Source organism: Netta rufina (assembly GCF_964035555.1).
Source record: "Netta rufina genome assembly, chromosome: 4".
Taxonomy (NCBI): Eukaryota; Metazoa; Chordata; class Aves; order Anseriformes; family Anatidae; genus Netta; species Netta rufina.
This window is the reverse complement of record NC_140127.1, coordinates 15,637,855-15,661,725: the sequence shown is the minus strand read 5'-3', so window position 1 is coordinate 15,661,725 and position 23,871 is coordinate 15,637,855. Positions and strand designations below refer to the sequence as shown.

General features: G+C 41.0%; 1 protein-coding gene across 1 annotated transcript in view; it reads left to right on the top strand.

Annotated features, from left to right (window-relative positions):
- The window catches only part of MOB1B (MOB kinase activator 1B), a 38,941-nt gene extending 15,320 nt beyond the window's left edge, over positions 1 to 23,621 (top strand). Inside the window, exons 2-6 of the mRNA XM_084286573.1 lie at positions 4,348 to 4,514; positions 8,438 to 8,531; positions 14,493 to 14,626; positions 16,744 to 16,907; positions 17,500 to 23,621. Coding sequence (XP_084142699.1) covers positions 4,348 to 4,514; positions 8,438 to 8,531; positions 14,493 to 14,626; positions 16,744 to 16,907; positions 17,500 to 17,577 — 637 coding nt within the window. The 3' untranslated portion in view covers positions 17,578 to 23,621. The remainder of the gene's footprint in view (positions 1 to 4,347; positions 4,515 to 8,437; positions 8,532 to 14,492; positions 14,627 to 16,743; positions 16,908 to 17,499) is intronic.
- Positions 23,622 to 23,871: the final 250 nt, after the last annotated feature.

The following is a 23,871-nucleotide window of genomic DNA, read 5'->3' as shown; positions in this document are numbered from 1 at the left end:
CTCGTAAGCACGTCGTGACGTCTTGGTGAGGCCAAGCAGCGTGTGGGCTTCTGACGGTGGGAAGCGCTCCGTGCGGCTCAGAGGTGCGGCTTCCTCGGCAGGCTTCGAGACTCGTCCTGGCACAGTGAGTCAATGGCTTTGAACACGTTTCCTGATTTAGTGCTAGGTTGAGCTGCATCTGGCACTGCTGTAGCTGCACTTACCTATAAAAATAGAAGGGCATAATTTGCTCGAAACGTTGGACGTGGGAGTAAAGGCAGCAAAACGTCCTCGGATTTGGAAGAAATTCTTGAGAAGTCGGCTCTTTCAGGAAGACTAGAAATTGGTGGTGACAAATACTAGGTCTGATGCAACATTTCCCCATTTCGTGACCTTTTTATGCCCAAGGAACCTCAGTGGGGTATTTGTGAGAGTTTTCTGTTCCCTTTCACAACTTCATTAATGCGATGTACGTTTTTGAAACTGAAGGAGAGTTCAGAAAGTCTCAACAGGGAAAGGTGGCTGCAACCTACCAACCAGGGGCGTTTTTAAGTTTTCAGGAGAACAGATTCACAGATGCAGCTGATTCTGTTATGACAAACATGTCATGCTTGACCAAGCCTCGTATTACTGCTTGTATTATTGGTCACCAGACAGAACTTTTAGAAGTTAACTTTTCTAGTTTATGCCCAAGGGCATGGGGAAATAGATGTGGAACAGGAGGACTTCCTAAATCTGCCATAGATAATGGATTAACATAATAGGAAGAAGGAAAAGATACTTTATTTTTTTCTAAAGGCATTTACATCTCAGTGTTGGGAATCATAATGCAGGAAGAAGATGCTGCCGTGTGCTGGATTTAAGCAGGATAACTCAATAAGGGAGCCTTTTGAAGGGGTATTCAGCTGACGGTGCTAAGACATTAATCAAAACCATCCTCATTTATTTAAGAACAGGAGAGCTACCGAACTAGTAAGTTGAAACTGTGTTTGCAGCACCATTTACAGCTAGGCTGCCCACGAGCAAACTTGTCCAATGAGGGGTTTGGCTTGGGAAAGCTGTGCTGGGCTGCTGTGTCCCTGAACTCTGTAATAAGGAGCGCGTGACTGTGTGTGCAGATAACTGGCTTCACATATGGCCAACTGCACAAATGCATGGAATTCTGATAATGGATTGCCAAAACTGCAGATATTTCCATAGCACGGGGTTGCTAGCAGCCTGCATTTAACCTAATTACTTTTCCTTTGGGATGCCTGCCTGCCTTTCGCGTGAGACCATTTCCTGCTGCCTTAGGTTGGCTGCGCTGAATTGGAAAAGCAGGGATCCGAAAGGTAAAGGAGCCAAAGGTAGATACACGAATACGAGGTGGCTTGTCTGGGGGAGCTGATGAGATCAAGCATTGTGCATCCTCTCAGAGATTTTGCCAGCTTGTGGAAAGAAAGCCCCTGGATATGGGAAGGGGATAGCAGAGATGAAGTGATACCTTTTTCCGACTTGTTTTGCTTTCTCTGCTGCCTCGACCGTAGAAGATCTCTGCTGGCTGTTCACCTGACCCACAATGACTTGGTTTGTTATCTCGCAAGCTCACGGTCTGGGGTGTGAATCCTTACCCAGAGTTTGCTCAAAATAGACTGGGCTATTTAGGGAGTTCCCTCACCATGCTTTCCTTGTGCTTGGTTCTCAAACTTTCACTCCTGCTGGCTTAACCTCTGGTAACATCCAAACAGTTTCTTGGTTGAGTTACGAAGTAACTTTCTTCTAGCTACTGCTTTGTATTTTCCCCTAATGTCTCCTCCCCAAACAAAGGTTTTCTGCTGAAGCTGGAAGTGGGATGCTGCTTTTGATAACCTGAATCCCTCTGGTAAGTGCTCCCTCTGGATGGAGCTTTCCTCACCACACTCGGGGAGCTCCCTGCACCCAGTAGTAGCCTCTGTAATGAGGCTGTGGATTTTGCCTCGGGCAATGACACCAGACCAGTTACAGCGGTTAAGTTCTTCAGTCTTCATCCCTTCATCAAATGACAGCATTGTGGAAGAGAAGCTGATGTGTGTTAGGTTTTGAAACAGGGAGAGGGAAGGAGGGCTTAAGTTTTAAGAATTAGGGAATCTGTGTACCTTGAGGGGGAAGGGAATTTCTTATTTTCCTTTCTGTTTTATGATGAATGATGAATGGATGACCTGAGCTTTGGAGCAGTGGTAAGTCTTTGGCAACCTTTGGTTTGAATTTCATGAAAGTATCAGGACTTGGTTTCCCTCATTGTCATATCACGATGCAGAGAGCAAAATCTGAGCAGGTCAGGAAGTGCCATGCTTATCTTTATTTTGTGCTGTTTTTTCTTCTGCTTACACTGACACGCGTGGGAAGATAACAATACCAGGCGCTCTCGGTCTTCAGTTGCTGTGGATATTGCTTTGTGCCAGCCCTGTTCTGCAGACACACACCAAGGCAATTGCCAGATGTTCCAAGCTGTATTTTCACTCCCCTTGTTGTCACTGTGGCTATGTGTTCCCGAGGAGGAAAACCCTGCATCTCTAAGCAGTCAGTTAAAAGTGTTCTCTATTTTTTTCATGTATATATTTTTTATTTCAACAGGTGCTCTTTCTTTTGAGTGAGTTTGAGCGTGGCCTGGCAACAAACGCAGGTGGCTGGTGGTTGGGAGGGGAAGGGAACTCCCTGAGCCACAGTAGCTTCTCACTCCCACTGGGAGGCAATTATTTTATTTAAGATTTGAATCTGGTATCCTTGCTTAGGGTGTAATGCAAATGACTGGGTGCATGTTCGAAGTTCCTGTAGCAGAAGAGATGGGAGCCATACACATCTTCTTCCTATGTTTGGTGTATGATCACCTATTGTGTTTTGGAAAGGAAAAATGTTGCCTTCTTTGGTGTGCATTGCGTCTCTGCCAGAGCCGTTGGCGTGTAGGGTTGTGGAAACAAGTGCTCTCCTTTGTTCGTTCTCTATTCATGGCTATAGTGTGGTGTGATGGGGAAACTGAAATGCCAGAAACAAGTTTGTTGCAGTGCAAAGTGTGACAAGGTGGCTAGGCTAGAATTGCCTCAGAGGTGAGCTACAACCCTTGCACGTTGAGACGTGTGGTGAGCCTTCAACAAAAATTTCTGTTCTGTCCTATGGAGAGCTGGGGAAATAATGTCAGGCTTGGTTAAAGAAATGAGAACTGGTCAGTGCTTGTAATGAAAATTCAGCTGCCTGGATTTCACCTCTTTGTACTTCCTTTCGTTGGAATCAAGAGATCAATTTTCTTTTTCCAACCCTTTTTTTTTTTTTTTCCTTAGCCCATGCACTGAAACATTCACAAGTATGGGCTCATTTGACACTTGTTCAAATATTTACTTCTGCACGTCATGTTTCTGACATGCTAGGGGCTAACCTGCTATCCAGGCTCACTGCCATCATTTGAAATGTAGGTAACTAAACTTTTTTCTTGAGTCAGTCTGTGTTTTTCAAACAAAATTGTAGGCAGGAAAATGATCTATATGCAAGTTGTAAAAGTTGCCATCTGTATTTTTTGACAGACTGAAAGGTCTGTGTGCTGTGAAATGAGGGGAAAATGATGCAGAAAGTTTGTGGAAAATGTGGAATTATATCAGAATTCAGCTAAAGTGTTTGCATATTTTTGAACAACATTGCCTTGAAAACAGTTTCTAAACAATACCAGATACTTGGAAAGTGTATTTGATATCGGCATTTTAAGTCCCTAACCCCATTTAAATGTGAATGTTTTGATCTAATACGCTGCTGGTGATTGAGGTGGCAAAGATACAGTTCTGAATCAGCTGGGCCTGCAGAAAATATGCTTTTGTAAATAACAGCAGCTTATTTTTGAGGAATTTGTAGTAACTACTTAACACACCATACATGATTTGAAAAGATGAGGGTCTGAACAGGCTCCTGAAGGTGGATGTTGGGTTTATCTGTCATTTACTATCTTTTATTACCATGAGAAGATTCATGACTGTTAAGAATAAAGAAGATTTCTGTTTGGCTGGGCTGCTATCCTTTGTGCGTGGCTGTACAACTTCTGGGGAAGGAAATAGTTCTGGTCACATCTTGCCTAGCATCCTACTTGCTGAGGGGATGAAGTGAGTTTGAGCATTCCGAAATGCCCAGCTGGCTTAATGGCAAGGTGAACAGCTGAGAAGGCAGGGTAGCAGAGAAGAGTTGATTTTATTTTATTTTAAAAGTCAAAACACCTGTTACTTTCACATCCCAGTTCTTGTTAAATATCCTTTTGGACGTGACAATATGGGAGTGGAAGAAGTGTTTTTGATGCTGATCCTGTGCTTGCGCGTGACTTCTTGCCTCCTCCCTTTCTGTAAGTTCTCTAACTATTTCCTCTCCCTTTCACAGCGGCAGTCGCTCTTCCAAAACCTTCAAACCAAAGAAGAATATTCCCGAGGGTTCTCACCAGTACGAGCTGCTCAAACATGCCGAGGCCACGCTTGGAAGCGGTAACCTGCGGATGGCTGTTATGCTTCCCGAGGGTGAAGACTTAAATGAATGGGTTGCAGTTAACAGTAAGTCAGCTAGCAGTTCTGTTGTGAGGGGGCGTTAAATGTGGGCTGACACTTGTGGGAACACAGCTGTGTGCTCCTTCCTAGTGGGGTGGGCTCCTTTGTCGTACACGCACCACCCTGCGCTGTGCTGAGGTGGGGAGAGGTGAATGCCATATCATTTAGTGCTGGCGGATGCAGAATGACTCACTGAGACAAAACTCCTTAAGCTCCCCATGCCAAAAATATGTTCCTGTTAATAATTCGTAGTCTGAGTGGTTAAAATCTGAGTGCTTGATCGCAAACAAGTGCTGAGGTAGGAATGCCACTGCTGTTTTTAGAAAAGAGCCCGTCAGTGCCATCTGAATATGCTTAAGCTAGCTCTTTTGCAGCTAGGTTGGTTACTCAAGAGTATAGGCAAGCCTCTGCATGAGAAGCGTAGAACCTTAATGTAGGTAAGTGTAGGGACCAGGTCTAAAAGATATTAAGACGTGAGTCACGTGTTGCTTGTCTTTCCTTTTGCCCATCACAAACCCAGAGAAACCCAGAGATAATCTTTGCAATGTTCCTAAAGTTAGTCTTTTCCTTTTGTTTTTACCAAGTAGTGAGCCTTTGCTCTGTTAAATCTCTGATTTAATTTATTTAACTTCTCTAAAGCTGTTTTTCCTAGCTCTCTTTTTTTTGATGCTAGACTAGGCCAAACAACGATGCCCAAAGTCTGATTGCTTGACCATTTATTTCTCCCTCTCCTTGCAGCATGATTTGCTGCCTTCCTTCTGTCCTTAGAGAATGGATTAACCCAAACTGTATCATGCGCTGTAGCCGTGCAGGATTTTGGCTACCACAGACTCTGTGCCTTGTCTTGGTATTTCCTTGGCTTTTGTGTCTTTGACTTGGCCTGCAAGTAGAGTATTGATTGTGCACTGCAGAGCAGTATAGGTTTTGCTTAGGATAAATGTCTTCTAGTTGCATATTTGCAGTACTTCTATTTCTTTTTGCTCTTTGACATGTTTGGGAAGTGAACCGTCATACTGACACCATTCCTGATACAAGTTTGTTCATGCTGCATTGCAAAACTGTCTAGAAAAAGAGCCAGCCCGTTTTTATGAGTAAGCATTACTAACAGTGCTTGATATATTGCTTGCATCCTTCCCTTTTGGTGGTTCCCCCACTCCATGTGTCCTCTTTTTTTCAGCTCCCAAATGATATAACCACTAAATTAGCTGGCTGGCAAAAAGCAGTGAAACGTTTGACAAGACTGGCGTATGGTAACAGCTGCATTTTGCAACAAAATGGTCTTTTTTTTCGCGCCTCCTTGCACCAAAGTGACGTTTTAGTGTTTTTTTTGGAAGTGAGAAACTCATTAGATGCTCCCTTGATTTATAACATCTGTCTACCACACCTTGTACCAGTTAATGGAAGCCGTGAGCCTCTTCTATTGATCAAAAAACTTAACAAGAATGACGTAAATGGTTTAATGTCATTGGTTTTGCCCTTCGTAACAGTAATAGCAGAGGAAGAATGTGCCCTGCTCTGCCAGTTCTTGCTTGACTCTTAGCCTTGCTGGTGTCTCACGGTAATGAGTTGACTTACATGTAAATTTTTGAAGTATATTTTCAAAACAAAAAATGAAAATGTGCGAAGTGTGTGATCAGTTTATTTTCAGTTTCCTGTACAGTTTTTGATGAGTTCACAAGTCCAATTCATCCTTATCTTTGTAGTAACAAAAACTTGCACCAGACAATGTGTGCAAAAAGTAACATAACCCTCAAAACTTAACCATGAGTAAAAAGAGGAAATGAAAATGTGCAGAGGCACCGCACTGCTTTACAGATGTTGGAAAGGAGGATCTTGCATTTTTCTTGTTTGTCAGGCACTGCTGGCTGTGGTGGCTGGGTGGTGTGTCTCATGGCCTTCTGAGACTTGCAAGTGTGGGATTCACAATAATCAGTCATCTTGTCGAAGTCTGTGTGGGTTTTTTGAACATGCTTGCCTCGAAGCAAACACTGGGCTGTGGTTTCTACTGGGAGCAGGGAATGGAAACTTAATTAGCAGTTCTTGTGTACACTTATGAAACAAGGGCTGCATATACCCACTTCTTGCTGCCTTTGCAGTGTTAAATGCCTCCCCCCTGCCCACCCAAACAAGCTTTTGCAGCCCTTCTTGTCCTCTCTAACTTTATCAACCCTTCCCAAAGTTGTCTTGCCATTTTCTGCTGGTGCTTTGCGAGGGAGAAAAACCTTTTTTTATTGCTGGAGATGAACTGTGCTAGGTGCATGCCATACCAGTTTTTATCTGCTTTCCTTTTTAGATACCTGGGAAATCATGTGACACAGCTGTAGCTTGGATCTTGCATCTGCTGAGCAGTAGCTGTAATTTGCTGCCAGGATGTGCATGTAATCTTTGTTTATACTCCTGAATATTCAGTGAGGATAGTTACGGTATTTAACCCTCCTATTCCCTTAACCATCAGTTACTTTAATAGTGTACTGTATTTCCTAGTGCTTACATTGAGGATGTCAACCTCCATTGCATTGCAGCGTAATTGCAATTCTCTCTAGCTTTAAGCAGAGGACACCAATTTGGGCCGGCTACAAAGCAATGAACTCACCTTTCTTTGCCTTAGCAGTGGGCTAAGAGGAGTGTGGTGTTGGTGCTCATGCCTCAGGGTCCTGCAAGTTGGTTGTATGAGTGTTCACTGTTGGAACTGATGACTCTAAAAAGGTCAATTTTGAAGTGAAGACAAACACATCTGTTTAACTACAGCAGAGGCCGGTCTCAGAAAAACAATCCCATTTGTTCAGAATGAAGAGCTTTGTCACCTCAGCACTAAATTGGATAGCACATGTCTTTTTAATGATATAAGGGGTTTTAGCCGAGTATTCCTGAAATCCGTCCCAGTAAAGGAACGGTCTGTCACTGACGCCTTGAGTTGTGGGTATCACACAGGTAACACTTAAATTAAATCTTACGTAGTCTGTCTGAGATCAGCACCATGTACTGGTTTCTCCTTGTGAGGACTAGCCAAGCATGGTGACGAAATTCGAGCTGTAAAAGCTCCTCTTGTCAGAGGTGGCAGGCCTGATGCTGCTAGCAGGAGAAGTGTGGACGGGGCACTGGGACATTAAATCTATTTTTACCTTGTATATGGTTGAATTGCTGAATTTCATGCATGCATATGATGAAAATATGCGATAGATGCGTAAGGACACCAAAGCTACTCCCACAAGTCTTAAGTTCCTGTATGCTTGTATTGCTTGGGTTCTTCCAGAAGCACAAGTTACAGTAGTCATTGCCGGATAAGGGAGGTAGGAGTATTGACTAAAATGTTACACTGGAACCATGTCATGCTCTTAGTGGTAAGAATTTAACCCTGCCTAATTGAAGTTTTGCTTTCTGCTGCTTAATACAGGTCCCCTTTCAGTTGTAACCCATGATATCCATTTATTTTTGTTATCAAAGTTATTTTGAAAAGATAAACTTACATATTGGTACCTTGGGAATGTGCTGCGCTCCCCAGTGGATCAAGGGGGACTAGGCATTGAAAGTGGATTTTATAAATTGATCACAGTGACCATGGCTGCTAAAAACTGAACATGCTCTTAGGTTATTGAAGAAGAGCCTTGCTTTCAAAGAGTTCTAAGTGCTTGAGCATCCATTTAAAGTAGTTAGAGCATTGGGGATAGTTAGATATGTTAACTTTGGGTCTTTTATTTATTTCAGTGATTCAGCAGTAAACTGTTTAAAAAAATGGCTAAGAACATTTATCCCAAACTTGCAACCAAACTTAAGGAATAGCTCCCCAAAAGAAATATCCATGGAGAGTTTGTAAATGAGGAAACATTTTGGACAAAATATTAACTGGTGGTAATTAATTAATAATGAAAGGAACAGAAGTCACTGTCACAAGCTGCAGAGTGATGATGGATGGTTTAAATGTTTTACAGCCGTCGACTTCTTCAACCAGATCAACATGCTTTATGGAACCATCACGGACTTCTGCACGGAGGAGAGTTGCCCGGTGATGTCTGCTGGCCCAAAGTAAGATTATTTTCACTCATTGTTGTGTGTGCACATAATTTTTGAGATGATTTTGTGTTTGAAAGAGACCAGCTCACCTGAGTGCCAAATAAAATATAATCTCTGTGGGGGGAAAGGATGTCTTCTCTCGTTACCTGTGAGGGAAAAAGCCTTGGCCCTTTGTAAGGGATTGGGAAATGGAAAGGTGCTCTCATTTCTTTTTATTTTTCTTTAGCCTGGGAGGTAGCCTGGCTATCAAAACTGTTTTCTCTTTTTTTGTTCTGAAATGTTAATGAGGACTTTTAAAATGAAGACTGGAAGCTTTTATCTGCCAGCACTTGATTCAGATTTAGCAAAATCTTTCTTTTAGGTGTTTGACTAGGTACTGCAGAAAGAAACCTGGCTGTAGTTTTGAGTACTCTGAGTTAGAATCCCCTACGCTGTCACTCAAGTTTCACTTCCTTGGTTGTTGCTTACGCTTTTGTACAGATATCCAACGTGATGTTTGTGCTTGCTCTCTCCATCTGCTTCACGTCTTCCAAAGAGGAAAATAGCTGCATTTCTGAGCAAGTGGAGAGGGAAGGCACTGCTTCCTTTTTACCTTAAAATCTTAAATAAACAGCAAAGGAAACCAGTCTTCTCTTCCTCTTTTTCCTCCTTCCTAATGACGTTTGTTGTTACTGTCTGAAGCCAGTAGCTGCCAGCCAGTGAGGTGGGGAGCCAAGCTCGAGCCAAGAGGTGCTGCTGGAGGGAGAGGGAGGGTAGGAGCTCTGCAAGGCAAAAGCAGCCAGACCGACTGAGAAAAGGGTTGGTGCTACGCTGGTAAACTAACAATGGATGCTGCTGAATGCCAAAACCAGGGTGGGCAGGCAGACCTGCTGCTGCAAAGCGGGGAAGGGGGGTGAAAATACAAAAGAAATAGAGTTTACTATTATACAAAAGGTCTTTGGAATAGGCTTGTGCAATAACATAGCCCATTGTCTGCTTTGTGCTTTGGCATGCAGAACAGGCCCTTGGTTATTAAATAAGAGCATGAAAATATTTGTTTGCTTTGTTTGTCTGAATGACAAGCAGTTACTTGGGGATGGAGGTTAATTATTAAAGGCTTAGCTTTCTGGTTGCCAGTCTAAACAATTTATTTCTCTCCAACGGTACTGATAACCATTGACGGAAATTGATGTAGTACTTGAGCAGTTACGAAGCAGGGTAGGAGAGAGTTGCTAAGGCCAAGAAAAGCATTCTACCAACTTTTTAATTAGGTGACCTTGTCCCTAGGATTTGCAGAGCATTCCCCAAACTCTGCAGGCCCCACCTGTGCTCAGGGATGGGGTTTGTGAACGAGGGTCAGAAATGTGCCTGTGTTTGAGGGGCCAGGGCCAGGCAGGCACAGGAGCAGGTGATCTGTTTGGCTGGCGGTGACTGGCAGCAGAGCATGTATTGTGGTTCTGGTTTGAGTGAGCACGGCCTTTCTTTAAGTTAAAGGTGACCTGCAAAATATTTTTAGGGAAGTACTGGTAGAAAACCTATTAGAGCAACAGCTCTGATATTTACAGTTGTTGTTGTTTTTTCTTCTCTCTGTTTCCTGTTATCTTCTGGCTCAAGCTGTGCTAGTTGAGGAGGCGCTGAGTCTTATGAGCTCTTCAGTGCTTCTAGGGTGAAGGTTGCTGTCTGCTTACATGCATGGCTGAGCTGCCACCGTTACTGCATACTCCTCTGTTTCAGATAAAAGACTGTGAGTTAGCTGAAACAATTTGTATAAGGTCATTTGAAACAGGTTAGGCAGTAGTAGCATGAGTAGCTGGGGAGAACTAAAACCATCAAGCACGCTGTGGCTTTACAGTCTGATTTCCTTTTATTTATTAATTTTCTGTGCAAGTTAGGTCATGTAAGTTACTTGCAAGCCAGTATAATTGCATCCACACTTGGGGTTTTCTTTTTATTTTAGTAACTCTGAGTTTGGAGTGCCTTGGTGTTCTACAGACACAGGGCTACATGTTCCCAGTGGAAAAACATTTATGGCTCCTATATTAAAAAAGGGTTGTAAGCTGCTGATCCATACGTAGGTAGCTGTTTGGAACTCATAGTGGCTCAGTCACAATTTTTGTAGCACAACTGACAAGCCTGAAGCAGACTATGGAAAAACAGAGCTCACCTGGGCTTGTGTGGGGGCTTAAAAAAATAAATATTTTTGATGTTGGGATGGTTTCCTTCTCTTGAGGGCTACCTTCCGTGATAAGCAAATGCCTGGGGCTGGGTAGGTACCACCTGGGTCCTCTGGTTTTTCTTGGTAGTGATCTTGACCAGGAAGCCTTGGCTGAAGCAAGTCAATTTTGGGGACCCACCAAAGCTTCCTGGTTTGAACAGGTGTGGGAGTGGGGGAGCTTAATGCTGCTTTTAGGTTAGGAATGATAAAATCCAACTGAAATCCAACTTGGCCATTCTGTTAACTTGAGGCATGTGTGCACTTACATTTATTTTGGACTTTGTCTTTGCTGGAAGGATTGCTGAATTAGTCTACCAGGGCATTAGTACCTTGAGTTAGTTAAGGATTGGCACAGACATCAAGAACAGATCTCTTTCCTGCTGCACAGCTCATTGTCTAATAATTTGAGAAAATTATCTGATTTCTTCCAAAATATATGCTTTCTCATAGTAATATTGCATCCTTTTCATGTCTGCAAAGACAAGCCATTTTTTACCCAAACAAACCCTAGGTGGTTTTCACCTCCTTACTGTTCATGTATCAGTTTAGTCACCATCAATGCAGCAGTCATGATAACACATTAAAAACCTGCATAAAAGTAATACGTTTATTGACCAGTATGGGATGAGGGGAGTTCTCTTTATTTTCCTCCATGGTTTTACAACCATGCTTTAAATAAGAACACAAAGGAAGGACGTGTCTGCTGCATTTTTTAGAACTGGATGTCTGAACTGAGGATCTCAAATCCATATTTAGGCATTTGAGTGAGTGAACTAAGTTCACTGTTAGCAGTGGTGAGACACTTGATTTTTGTGAGGCTTCAGGTCTGCAGTGCTTCTAAGTTTAGATGTCAAATATGAGTAGTGTGACACTCGGAAGTGGACAGCCTCCCAGAAATCCTACACGGGTGTAATACACTGTAGCTGAATGTTCTTGTGCTATCTTCCATTCAGTGTGTCCGTAGCAGTAAATAAAGAAATAACCAGATAATCAGGTCCTTGAAATACCCTGCATCTCTCAGCAATGTCTGTCCTTTTGCCTTGTTTTGGCACTCCACTTTGCACCTGTGTTCCTTGATGACTGAGACACAAAACAGAATATGGCGCTTTCTTTTCACTCAGATTTAGTACAATTTTACTGAGATTTAGAGACAATAGGTCCAAATATATGTCCGAGAGTCTTTTAAAAGATGTTACAGAGTCACAGTATCTTACTGCTCTTGGAAAAGGTAACAGCTTTAATTTTACTTTAAACCTTTTTTTCTCCAAGCCAAGTACTTTTAATTGGCTGATAGAGAAGCTGGTCCTGTAAATGTTTATAGTTAGAGATGGTTTCTAGTGTGAGAAGCACCATTGGGTTATCTATTTATAGATGGCAAATAACTTGCATTTATTAGTATTAGAAAAATTTGATTTTGGTTTTATGTTTAAGAATTCTTTATTTTTTCCCTCTTTTGCTAGAATTCTTGAGTGGTTTTTTTTTTGTTGGTGATGTTTTTAAGGTTGTCAGAAGAATTCATTTTCCCCTCCCTTGCTGACCCCAAGCCCTTTGACAGCGTAGGGACAACCATGAACATTACACACCCACTATGTGGAGCCTGGGGAGTTTGACTTCATTTTTTTCAAGGAACATCTTCTGTGTTTCTTAAGAGCTGTGTTATTTAAAGGTAATTCTATGGTGCTCCTTTCTCTAAAAAATGCAGAACTAATGCATAGTCTTGTGAGGAGGAGCTGTCTTGGGGATATATGCTATTTGGATGAGATTTAGCATGTAATTTAGATTTTTTCTTGTTATTCTGTTTGCCTCTAGATTGAATCTGGCACCTTAGCTAAGAGCTGGCATTTGTCCTACGTTAATACCACTTAAAACTCAGTGTTTGGGTAATACTGGGTGGCGAGGAATACCGATTTTGTTCATGCTAGAAATACTGTGGTCCATTCACTGTGTATGGAATTTCCTTGTGTATTTTGAGAGATGATTTAAAAATGCTTTCTGACCTTCTAATTTCTCACCATTCTAAAACCAGGGTCCTTTTATAGCATTGTTAGCTGCACACTCGGAATTGCTCATAAAATGTGTTTGTTGTGAGAATGTTCATCTGGTTACTGTTCTGACAAAAATAAACATGTTAAACAGAACTTGAAGCCAAATTGATCAGATATGGTTAAGCTTTGTGTGAAATGATGTGTATGATCTTTTAAATAGAAGACTTTCCCAAATGTCCTCACAATACTATTTGCAGACAGCAGGAGAAAGTTCAGGTGGTGCTGTTTGCACTCCAGACAGTGTGGTATGCTGTACCACTGTACTGAAAACCTAACAGCTGAGCATGTTATCCTCCATGAAAAGAAGAAATATTAGCTGTTAATAACATCTCTTCAAATTCTTCTCAAGAGAACTGGGATAGAACTTGTAGATGCGGTGGGTAGGTTTCCTGTAACAGCACGAGTGAGCTGACAGTGCTACCCTCGTGGTTGTTTTTTAATAAGAGGAGTGGTTGGTGCAGCTAGTCTGAGCCATTATTCATTCATTTCTTTGGGAGGATTTCAGAGCTGCAGAGCTCAGCAGTCCTCTTCGTTTCTGGCTGGGCAGCAGGCTTGCCCCGCAGATAGCCACTCTGCAGCAGTGCTCTTTGGCCGCTTGGCTGAGCAAGGCTGGACGATCTAAAACAGGCGTGGGGAATTATGCTGAGTTTAGATCTAAGAGAGGGCTACGCGTGGCTGTGCTGATGAGGCGAAAAGAAAAAAAGAAAAAAAACCCTGCTCAGATGTTAACAGATTGGCAGGGAATACTAAGATATATGCATTTGTGCTCAGCAAGAAACAGAAAGGAACACTGTGGTTCACTTGAAAGCTGGTATTGTCGGACTCCCAGTGTTACACACAGGTTGTTTTTGTGTTGTTGTGTCTTTTTTTTTTTCTTTCTTTCTTTTTTCAGCTCTATGTTCCCATGATAAGCTGTTTTCTCTTCTCTCTGGGCTTGTGTGCGTTGTGCACCCCAAGCCAGCCAAAAAAAAATCTGTTCTGTTCTGATTTCATGAGGACTTATTTCTGGTTGTGCATGCAAACGGATGCTGTTTAATACAGCTTTCCATGGCTTTATAATTGCTCAGGTTAAAGTGGCAACTGTGAAATGAATGAAGCTGGAATCTACTCCTTATGTGCCATGTACAAGATGTCAATGCCATTAGCCCTTTGAATAGAAAAGGTTGAGAAGAGCGCATGTTTTATTGCTCTACAGTGACATCAGGGCTTTGCTGAAGGTGTGATGTCACCTTATTTACAGATAGAAAAACTAAGCTAAAAGACTGCAGCTATCCAGTGAGTCAGTGGCAGAGCTGGAAACTGAGACTTTGTGCATCTTGGGCTAGTTCTGTGTGCTGCCTGGTAATATTAGACCCTCCGATACGAACATATGGATATCTAGAAGCTTTCTTCCAACTGTTGGATGAAATGCACTTTGCACCAGCTTCTGCTTTTTAATAGTATTCCTTGCAATTAACTTACTTCTGAATCTCTTCCATGCCTTTAATACAATGAGAATACAATGTAAATTTCTGATGTTTCATATCAACAGCTTGTAATTTATTTTGTTTATTGTAGGGAGACTTGGTATCGAGCAGTTGCAGATGACGTTGGGACCATTTGAACCTTTGTTTCAAGGAAGGGCTGTGGGAGGGTGTGGGAGTACAGGGAGTGGTGCAGGAAGAGCTATCTTCTAGGCCTTGTTGTGAATGATTCACTTGTGTTAAGAAATGTCTTGCTGTCATCCCACCCCAGATACGAGTACCACTGGGCAGATGGGACAAACATTAAGAAGCCAATCAAGTGCTCCGCACCAAAGTACATAGATTACCTGATGACTTGGGTCCAGGATCAGCTGGATGATGAGACGCTATTTCCTTCTAAAATAGGTAACGTAAATAAAGTAAAATTGAACAATGTGTATGGGTTGCAGTTGTACCGGAATATTGAAGTCTTGTAGCATTGTAAGGTCTCCTAAATGACTATCTTGGAGTAGGACAACTCTAAAGGGTAACATTATCTATAGAAAGACACTTGGATCTGTTAAGATAAACTTCATGTGGTAGTACATGAGCTCTGATCCATGTGTTAACATTTTTAGTAAATATCTAACAATTATGAATGCAGATTTGTTTCTACTTAACCGTCTTTTTTAATCAAATCTGATTTATTTTTTTTTAGTTTTGAAAGGTGGGTTGTTTCCTTAAAGATATGTAGGAGGATCTCTAAACCTTATAACCAATAGATTAGAGCAAACTAGCAGATTTTTGATAAAGCAAAGATGCTTGGTCCTCATGGGGAAGTTCTAGACCTTACTTCCAAGGAAGCTGAACTGCATTTTTGATCCTAATTGCGTGATTTTTTTTTCTTTTCATATGAAGATGGAAGACATATTTTTAAGAGGGTTTCTTGCAGAAATGGAGGAGGAAAATAATGAACAACCACTGCTCCTGAAATGAAAAAGAGAACAAAATCCTGCTGGAGGCACGGAGGACAATTTGTTCTAAAGCTCCAAACTGGCAGTTTTCCAATACACTGCTACTCACAGGGCTATGAACCATTGTAGAAAAAGGAAGGGAGATCTCTTAATTGCTTGTATTTTGTCCATAGCTTCTGAGGCATTTGACACATTTCCAATAAGCCTATTCAGAGTAACAGGGCCACCTGTCAGAATCAAGTGGCATTTGTTTTTACTTATGTTAAGCAGATATGCAAAGAAGATTGGTTAGTTTGAGAAGAGTGACAAAAATCTAAATCTTTTCTGCTCTATAGATGTGAACACAGTATCTTCATGTACTGTGACACTTGTTTTAGTGTTTCAGGGTAGAGTTCAGAGCTGGGGTAGAAGTCTTGTTACTAAAAGGAGTGATATTAAGTACTTAGGGCTTGTATTAAAGCAGTGCTTAAAAGACTACGTCAGGACTGGATCTTTTTTTCACTTCAGCATATACTTTTTATGATTTTAAGTATGAATGAAAATAAGTGAAGACTTTTTTAATAGGATATATTTTTGAAATGCAGTGATGCCAGAAGGGACTTAAAGCCACAGCCAAGCAATTAGATATGAACTTTGCATGTGATGCAGTAGCTGATGAAGGAAATGTGATATATCTATAAGCAGGACAAGCTGAAGTAAAGTGTGGAAATTTTATTTCTAGAATTTTAAAGTGTTAATAAGATCATGGTTGGCCACCAGCATCCAGCTTTGGCCACTGGCCTTCTGACAGGACTTCACCAGCTGAAAGGATTGCAAAAGAACTAAGCTGTCTGGGAGATCTGCTACGTGATGAGAAGTTAGAAAAATTTCATCTACTTAGATGATCGATAATTGTTTTTTTTTTGTTTGTTTTTTTTTTAAAAACTTGAGTTGGCTGAATAGATTATTGCTTCCAGTGGCTGGTTGCAGTTTCCTAACCAATATTAATAGAACTTGTATACTGACAAAGATTGGCTGTTGAAACTAATTTTACATGTCCTGGGTCATTTTCAGTGCAAAGAGTGAAAGGAGCATGTGTCAGTTCTTCAGCAGGCAGGTGAGAAAGCAATAGCCTCAGGCAAAGGGATGACGATGAGCTGGATGGAGACGGAATCTCTTCATGGAGCACGAGACAGCTGGGAGACAGCATTTTTTCTTACTTCACTTGTAGCCATGCAAACAGTAAAATATGATTGATATTGAAGGGGATTTTAGCTACCAATGCAAATGTATCTGGTGTGTTCAGCATAGAAATGTAGTTGAATTTGTCTTGGGGTGAATTCGTAAGCCACTGGACTACTGGAGGGAGAGAAACCTCCCCTGCAGCCTTCTAATGAGCTTGTCGTTGTGCGTTGGTCTAAGTGCATTGTGTGACTTAACAGACAAAATTGCTGAAACAAATGAAGCGGCCCTTCCTGTGAAGGAAGCACAGTGGGGTGCAAGAGATAAGGTTGGGTTATAATGGGTTTTGACATAAATGAACATGGCATGGGTGTTTAAAAATAAGCCATCCATTTTTCTTGTTTGTAGGTGTACCGTTCCCAAAGAATTTCATGTCAGTGGCAAAGACGATTTTAAAGCGTCTCTTCAGAGTTTACGCTCACATTTATCACCAGCACTTTGATCCAGTTATCCAGCTGCAGGAAGAGGCACATCTTAACACTTCTTTCAAGCACTTTATATTTTTTGTTCAGGTAAGTGTGGCAGGAACGTTACAGTTATGATTATTATCTTGAAAAGTACTGTATCAAAGCAACACCCGTTCAGTTTCATAACAGTGGGTATGTTTGTGGATGAGTCAACACCTCCAAGGCTCCAAGAGTATGTCTCATGGTATTTGTATGTATAGTTACTGCTAGAAGTATTCAAGGAATTGAAACATTTTCAATGAGGTATTCGTTTGCTCCCAAATTGAATAGAAAAAACTGTTTCCTAGCAAAAAAATTAAATAGGACAGTAATTTCTTACGAAAGAAAGAGGGAGGACAGTCTCTGAAACTGTTGATTAAAGATTACAAAGAGAGTGTTTGCTACAAGACTACATTCTTCTCCCTTCCCAGCCCAACAAAGGGCATCTTCTTGGCATGTTTCCTCCCCTTAAATGGGGAAAAAAGCTTTAGGCAGTTAACTTTATTATTTAGATAATGGCAAACAGGCAGAAAACATTGCAGTTGGCTACGCCTGGACTGGAAGAGCCTCCTACCAAATGACTTCTGTTGGAATAAGACTTCCTACTTGAGCTGCACATATATAACTCTGCTTGTCTTTCCCCTCACCCCTGTTACAGGAATTCAACCTTATTGACAGAAGAGAGCTTGCACCACTTCAAGAACTGATTGAAAAACTCACCTCTAAGGACAGATAAAAGGAAGAGGATTTTTTCGAAGTCACTTGTTTCTTTAAGCGAGCGTGTGGTATTTGTTTTTTGTTCATTTGTTTTTTAAAAACAAAACCCTGTGCTGTTATTCCTGACAGCCAAGTTCTACTCTCTGCTTTTATTAGGGGAAATCTTTTGTCTGTTAGTGACATGCAGTAAATAGCCTTTTTTTTCTTTTTTTTTGATAGTTGTTACTCATTGTGGAATTTTAGCAGGTGCTGACTGTTTGTAAAGGAAACATGCTTGGTTGGGGGATTGACTCTGCTGGTGGATGGGTTCTGTATTGTGTCAATGGTAGCCCATTCTCATGAAGTCCCTTAAAGACTTCCTTACATTCTCTAAGTGCCTTGGCAAACTCGCTTCTGAGGTGCAAAGCACATACAATACTGAACATTGCTGGAAACAGAAAATACGAACTAACACCCAAGACACTTACTGATACTTGTTTTAGAAAAAAAGATATATATATACTTACACTAAAAAAGCCATAACTTACTTAAATCAGTGATCTCCAGCTTTTAATACAAATATTTGTCTTATTTTTTTAGAGATTAATATAGAATTTTTCAAAAGTAGATATTTCTTATAAAGAGAAGCGATACGAAGCTCTAGTCGCCAAATCAAAATGATGAAGGAGGTGTCAAAATTACAGAGAAATTGTGGTTAGCAAATACTTACACGTCTGTTGCACTGTTTTTTGCTTTTTGTGGTTACTTTTTTGTAACAGGTGAGTACAATACCACTTTGGGTAGGGCACTTCTGTTAAGTCTCCTAGTGTTTGCCAAATGAACTGTCATTTTGCACAAATACAGTTAGGGAAGATAGTAGCAAAACTACACTGGGGTAATACGAAGAAAATCCTGCCTTTAAAAATAACTAATGGGATGGTGTTTGTAAGTTAGGAATAAAAAGCCCAGCTCCATGGAGGAGCTCTGATGGATAGTGTTTTCTGTAATAGGGAACACAGCTTGAAGGGAAGGTAATTTTGTGAGCCATTTAGGATTTACATTAGCATGACAACATTCTCCCCCATCTAACTGAAATGTGTCCTTCCCCCACCTGTGTTAGTCTCTCTGCCTCTCTAGCCTTCTCTTGTCTCAAACCAGATACAAGAATCGCCTGTGACAAGTTAACTTTTGGGGCTGTTGTACACAATGGCTTGGAAATCTCTGCTGCAACTATATCAGTTGGGTTTCCCATTGCAGAAGCCCATATGACTCTCTTCTCTGGTTCATTTAGGGGTCTTGTCAATGCTGCTGCATTTGGGCTTCAAATAAATATGCATTAGGGTCTGCAGCTTGCTATCCTGTGATATCACTAGTTGCCAGATCTGATACAATAGGTGGTTAAGGTTGGCAGACTTTGCTAGGTTGTGACTTTACTAAAACACTCAGATCTGAGTAATGTGTATGTATCAACTGACCCACGTATACTACTTTGACTCTCAAACCTCAGAAATTTACAGGTAAACTCATGGCAGAAAAGTTGAGCTTTTATTTTGGGCACCTCTGCTTGACTGAAAGCATTGAGTAAAGGAGAAAATGCTGTGCAGCAGCCTGCAAAATATCTAAGTGGCCATTAGCATAGACAGCTAAGAAGTATTTAAGCACAATAACAAATATATGTTCATTTTGGAGACAAGAATCGTTGATTTTGAGTTAAAATAACGTACTTCAAAATCATCAGAAGCTTATTTTAAGAGCAGTATTGTTCCGCAATTGAGTTAAATTACCCTGTCAGTGTGAGAAGCAGTTTAAACTTCTGTTACTTCTGTCTCTCTTTCTTACCAGACTGGAGAACAATTGAGAAGACATAGTACTGAACAAGAAAAATGGCCTTGTGTGCTTTTTTTCACAGCTTTTCATTTAGAAGTGGAAACTTTTCTTCTTCTTGTAGAGTAGTAAAGAGTGGTCGTGCAGTAGTGTTCATAGTGAATTTAGGTTTGGTTACAGTAAAGTTAGATACGGAGACTGCTTGCAAAACACCTGGAGTTTAGCATAGGTAATTCAGACAGCCCTTGGCTTCATTAGAAGCTTTGCTAAAGTTCAAAAAAACATAGAATACATTTTGTCTCCTTTGCAGGTCAAGGTCAATGTCCAGTAGAAGCTGCTTATAAGTTAAGGACAAGGGAAAATTTCACTTTGTTTCAGCTTCTTGTGTCTACACAGGATGAAGACGTTTTCCTAATAGGTAACTATCAAGAGGGTTTCTTTACTGTGACTTTTGTTAACTTGGGAATTGGTATTGGATTACATTGATCACAGTCCGCGCTGTAAAGATGAAGTAGGTCAAGCTGATGATGCAAAGAGAGCTTTCCCTCAAATGTTTTGACAGACTCCTAGCTTAAAAAAGATAGAGTAGGGACATACCATTTTGCAGCCAGTCACAATATTGACTCTCCCCTGTGTGTAGGTGCACATGGGAGGAAAAGAGAGGTGCCCCGTGTCTGTTCTCTCTTCAGTGAGTTGGGGGTCAGAAAAAAATGTGTAAGGTAAAAGAAAACTGAAGGCAAAAGTACATAAGAGAGACAAAGCACAATTTCCTTCCCTTTGTCAAGACACCTATGACTGCAGTATTCACCCCAATGCTTTTGTCAGTCTTCCTGTTCAGAGGACATCCCTAGTCTTGACAGGCATCCCCATGAAATTTTGTTGGCCGATGGAAGAGTCAGTCAGTGGTGTAACATCTAAATCCTGCTGTCAGGGGTCGATTAATGTGCTAATAAGAAAGGAGATCCCATAGGCAGAATATCCCATGTATTGGATTGGGCAAGTACCATCCTTTTTAATAGTTGCAAAAAGAGTTCTCCTCCAATGCACCACATTTTTTATTTTATTTTATTTTATTTTATTTTATTTTATTTTATTTTATTTTATTTTATTTTATTTTATTTTATTTTATTTTATTTTATTTTATTTTATTTTATTTTATTTTATTTTATTTTTTGTGCTGTATGGTACATTCAGCGAGGTAGCTAGATAGCTGGGAATGCAGTAAGGACAGTGCATGATTCATGATGTCTTTGCAGCTGCAGAATTGTTTTGAACTTGAGTAGCGTGCCTGACATCTGATCTGGATGCAACTCTGAGCCTGGTTAGGCTGCTGCAAGCTCTGGGTTGGAGGGCTCTTTTAGTTCAGGACTAAACAATGCAAAAGACTAACATCTTTGCAGAGCTCTGGGGGTGGAGAGCACCCACGTGACTATGCAAAAGCAGCTTAGCTCCTGAATTCGAAGTGCAGTATTTTAAATGGACTTCAGTCATGCAGGAAGCTGAATTTAGAACAGGATCTTGCACACACAGCCTTCTATGCATACTTCTGTCCAAGAAGTGTTTAATGACTGAAACTTCTAAGCTTGAGGGAGATAGGCGTTCAGCTACAGAGGCGTGAAGAGTGCTGCGGATGCAGTTGGAAATTAAAAAATCCTATAAACTTGCCAATGAAAACCGCTTTACTGAGTTGAGTCACTACAGCTCAATAGGCTGCATGCATATATTCACTGTGCTGATAAAGCTTACTGGAGCCTTTCAACCAGTGCTAGAGTTTGTGTTATCACATTGCAACAAGACGTGACAGTGGCACAAGTCTGCACCAAGGGGAGATACCCTCTATTAGATTTAAAGCTTTTTTGTTGGTTTGGTGGCATATACAAGAAAGAAACTAAAAAGAAGAATACTTAAAAGCGAGGATTTGCTGTGACTGGTAACCATTGCAGTTGCTCTCCTCATTTTTTGCAGACTTGCACTCTGAAATATTTTTTTTTTCCTTTTTTTTTTTGAACACCCAGTTCTAGAAATTCAGAGGCATTCACTGCAGTTCAGCAAATCAGAATTTGAATGTATTACTTAAAATATTACTCTTACAGGGATAGTGCATTTTTTTGTATTTAGGATTTGGCAGTAGAAAACACTTCTACAGAATAGTTTCTAGGCATGTAATAAAAGCTTGGAGATCTTGATTTGCCTGACAACTGTATGAACACATTGTTTAATTATACAACACTTGAAAATAACATTAAAGATAAGCATGCAGTGTTTGGGATTCAATATCCCTATGCTGTTTATATTTGCAGCTTTTAATTATTTTTTCCTTTTTTGCTTCAAAAAGATGTGGGACCAGAAATTCATGTGTGTTTACACTTGTGAAGTAAGGGCACATCAAAATGCTACACAAAAGTTGTCATGTTTTACAAGGCGAATCTGGGTAGAGGGAATATGTTCATAAAATAGTGCATCAGTTGGGGGGTGGCAACCCCCCAAATAAAACCCAGAGAAGTGAACCCTGAACAAATGTGCTGCTTTAGGCCGGTGTTACAAACAGTCTCTGTTACGTGTCAAGATCTTTGAAACAAAACCTTTCTGCTTTGTGGCCATCAGGGAGCAGAAGGTGCCGATGGGGCTAAATAAGGCTGGGGGCCGCCAGTTATTGCTGAGGCCTTCCAGTCTACTGATGTCCTTAAATTCTGCTGTTCGGGGTGTTCTTCAGCTACCAGCATATTCGACCATGTCAGTGATGTGGGTGGTAACTTCAGGAGGTCATCTACCTCAAGCCGGGATGGGACAAACTGTTAGTTAAGCACGTTTGGCCACCGTTGCCAGTGTTGACACTGTTGAGATGGTGTTGGATATGTTATGCTTGCAGTCGTTCATATTCAAGTCAGGGATACAAGTTAATAGTGCAAATTGAAAAGAAAAATGCCACATTCTGCTGTTGCAGGTAGCTGAATGGTAGGTGAGGGGAGAAAACAGGTTTCAAGGGGCCAACGGCCCGTCTGCAAGCATCAAGTTTCTTTTACTGCTTACTATGCAATGTAGAGCTTTGAACTTTAGCTTTTACTTCAAGCTGCAGAGGATCACTGTCCTTCTTCAGTATTTAGGAGCTGAACACTCTCCCAATCTCCCTGACACTCACTTAACAGGTAAAGGATACCTATTTGCTGCTATGGACTTTATGTACCTTTCAGATTGTTCCTTTCTGCTTCTTGCCCCCCTTTCTCTTGAACCACAAGACACAGTTTTATTATAAACATATCCTTTTTGGGTAGTTTTTCTTACCAGCCTTTCCCCCCTTCCTACCTGCCAGAGTGCTATATTACTGTATATAAAACACCCCCTTTTAGTTGGACTATTTAAAGAGGTGCAGCATGAATACAGATTCCTTGCTTTACTTTCACTAAAAGATTCACCGTTACTCTGAATCTTATTTCCTTCACTGCTAATTTCAGTTGTTTTTTCCCAAACTGCACTAAAACCACTAGTAGTTTTACGAATGTCTGTTGTCTTTTCCTGGATCTTATAAGATGAGGCTAACATCAGTCATTGTAAGTGTTAAACCTTTCTACTTTCATGCTTTTCTTACAATTTCCTTTTACCAGGTTAAGATTGCAGTCTAGGTAAATACCAGATTACATTTTTGTTTTAGAAACAAATTCCCTGAATTGTTCATAGAATATTGTATTTTTAGGGGAAATTAATTTTTATAGCCACTAAACTATACTCATTATTTTTGTACATTTGCAACTTCTGACATTTTTCAGAGATATGTCGCAGAGGGAACGCTTATTTACATTGCTGTTTTATTACTTCTGTGTGCTGTAGTCGTGTTGCTTCGTACCACAGAAGCACATACCTTGCTGTGCAATGGGAGAGAAGAATGCAGTAGGAGTGAATGAGGTTTCAATAAAAGGTCATTTCTGAGGGCAAAATATATATATATATATTACAGAAGCAACACTAACCTTTCCTCCTCTTAAAATCTTAATAAAATATGGGAGAAAATATGGTGTAAAATGCAAGACGAGAACCCTTACTGTAAGCTAACTGTGCCAATATCGCTTCAGTTTGTAGTCACTGATTGTTCCTTTAATTTTAAATGACAGCTTTTGATTTACAAAAAGAAAAAAAAAAGTTGAATGTCTGAAAATTCGCAACATGTTTATTTGAGAGTTGTAAATAATGTATACAGATCGTTGTCTGTGATGGGACAAAATATTTAAATTCTAGTTTGTTTTGTTTTGTTTTGTTTTTTCAACAAGGAGCTGAAGGCTGTTTATAAGAGGAAAATAAATAGCTTATGTTTGACCACGGTTGTCTCGTTTATTTTTTTTTTTGCCCGTCCCCTCAGGGCGCCGCCGCCCCTGAGGCGAGGGCCGGCGCGCGCCAAATTCGAAAGGCGGGCGCGAGCGCGGCGGCGGAAGGGGCGACGGTTATTTCCGTTGCGGCCGTTGGCGGCTCGCGCGGCTGCTGTGCGCGCGCGGCTCCCTCACACAGCGCCTCCCCCTCT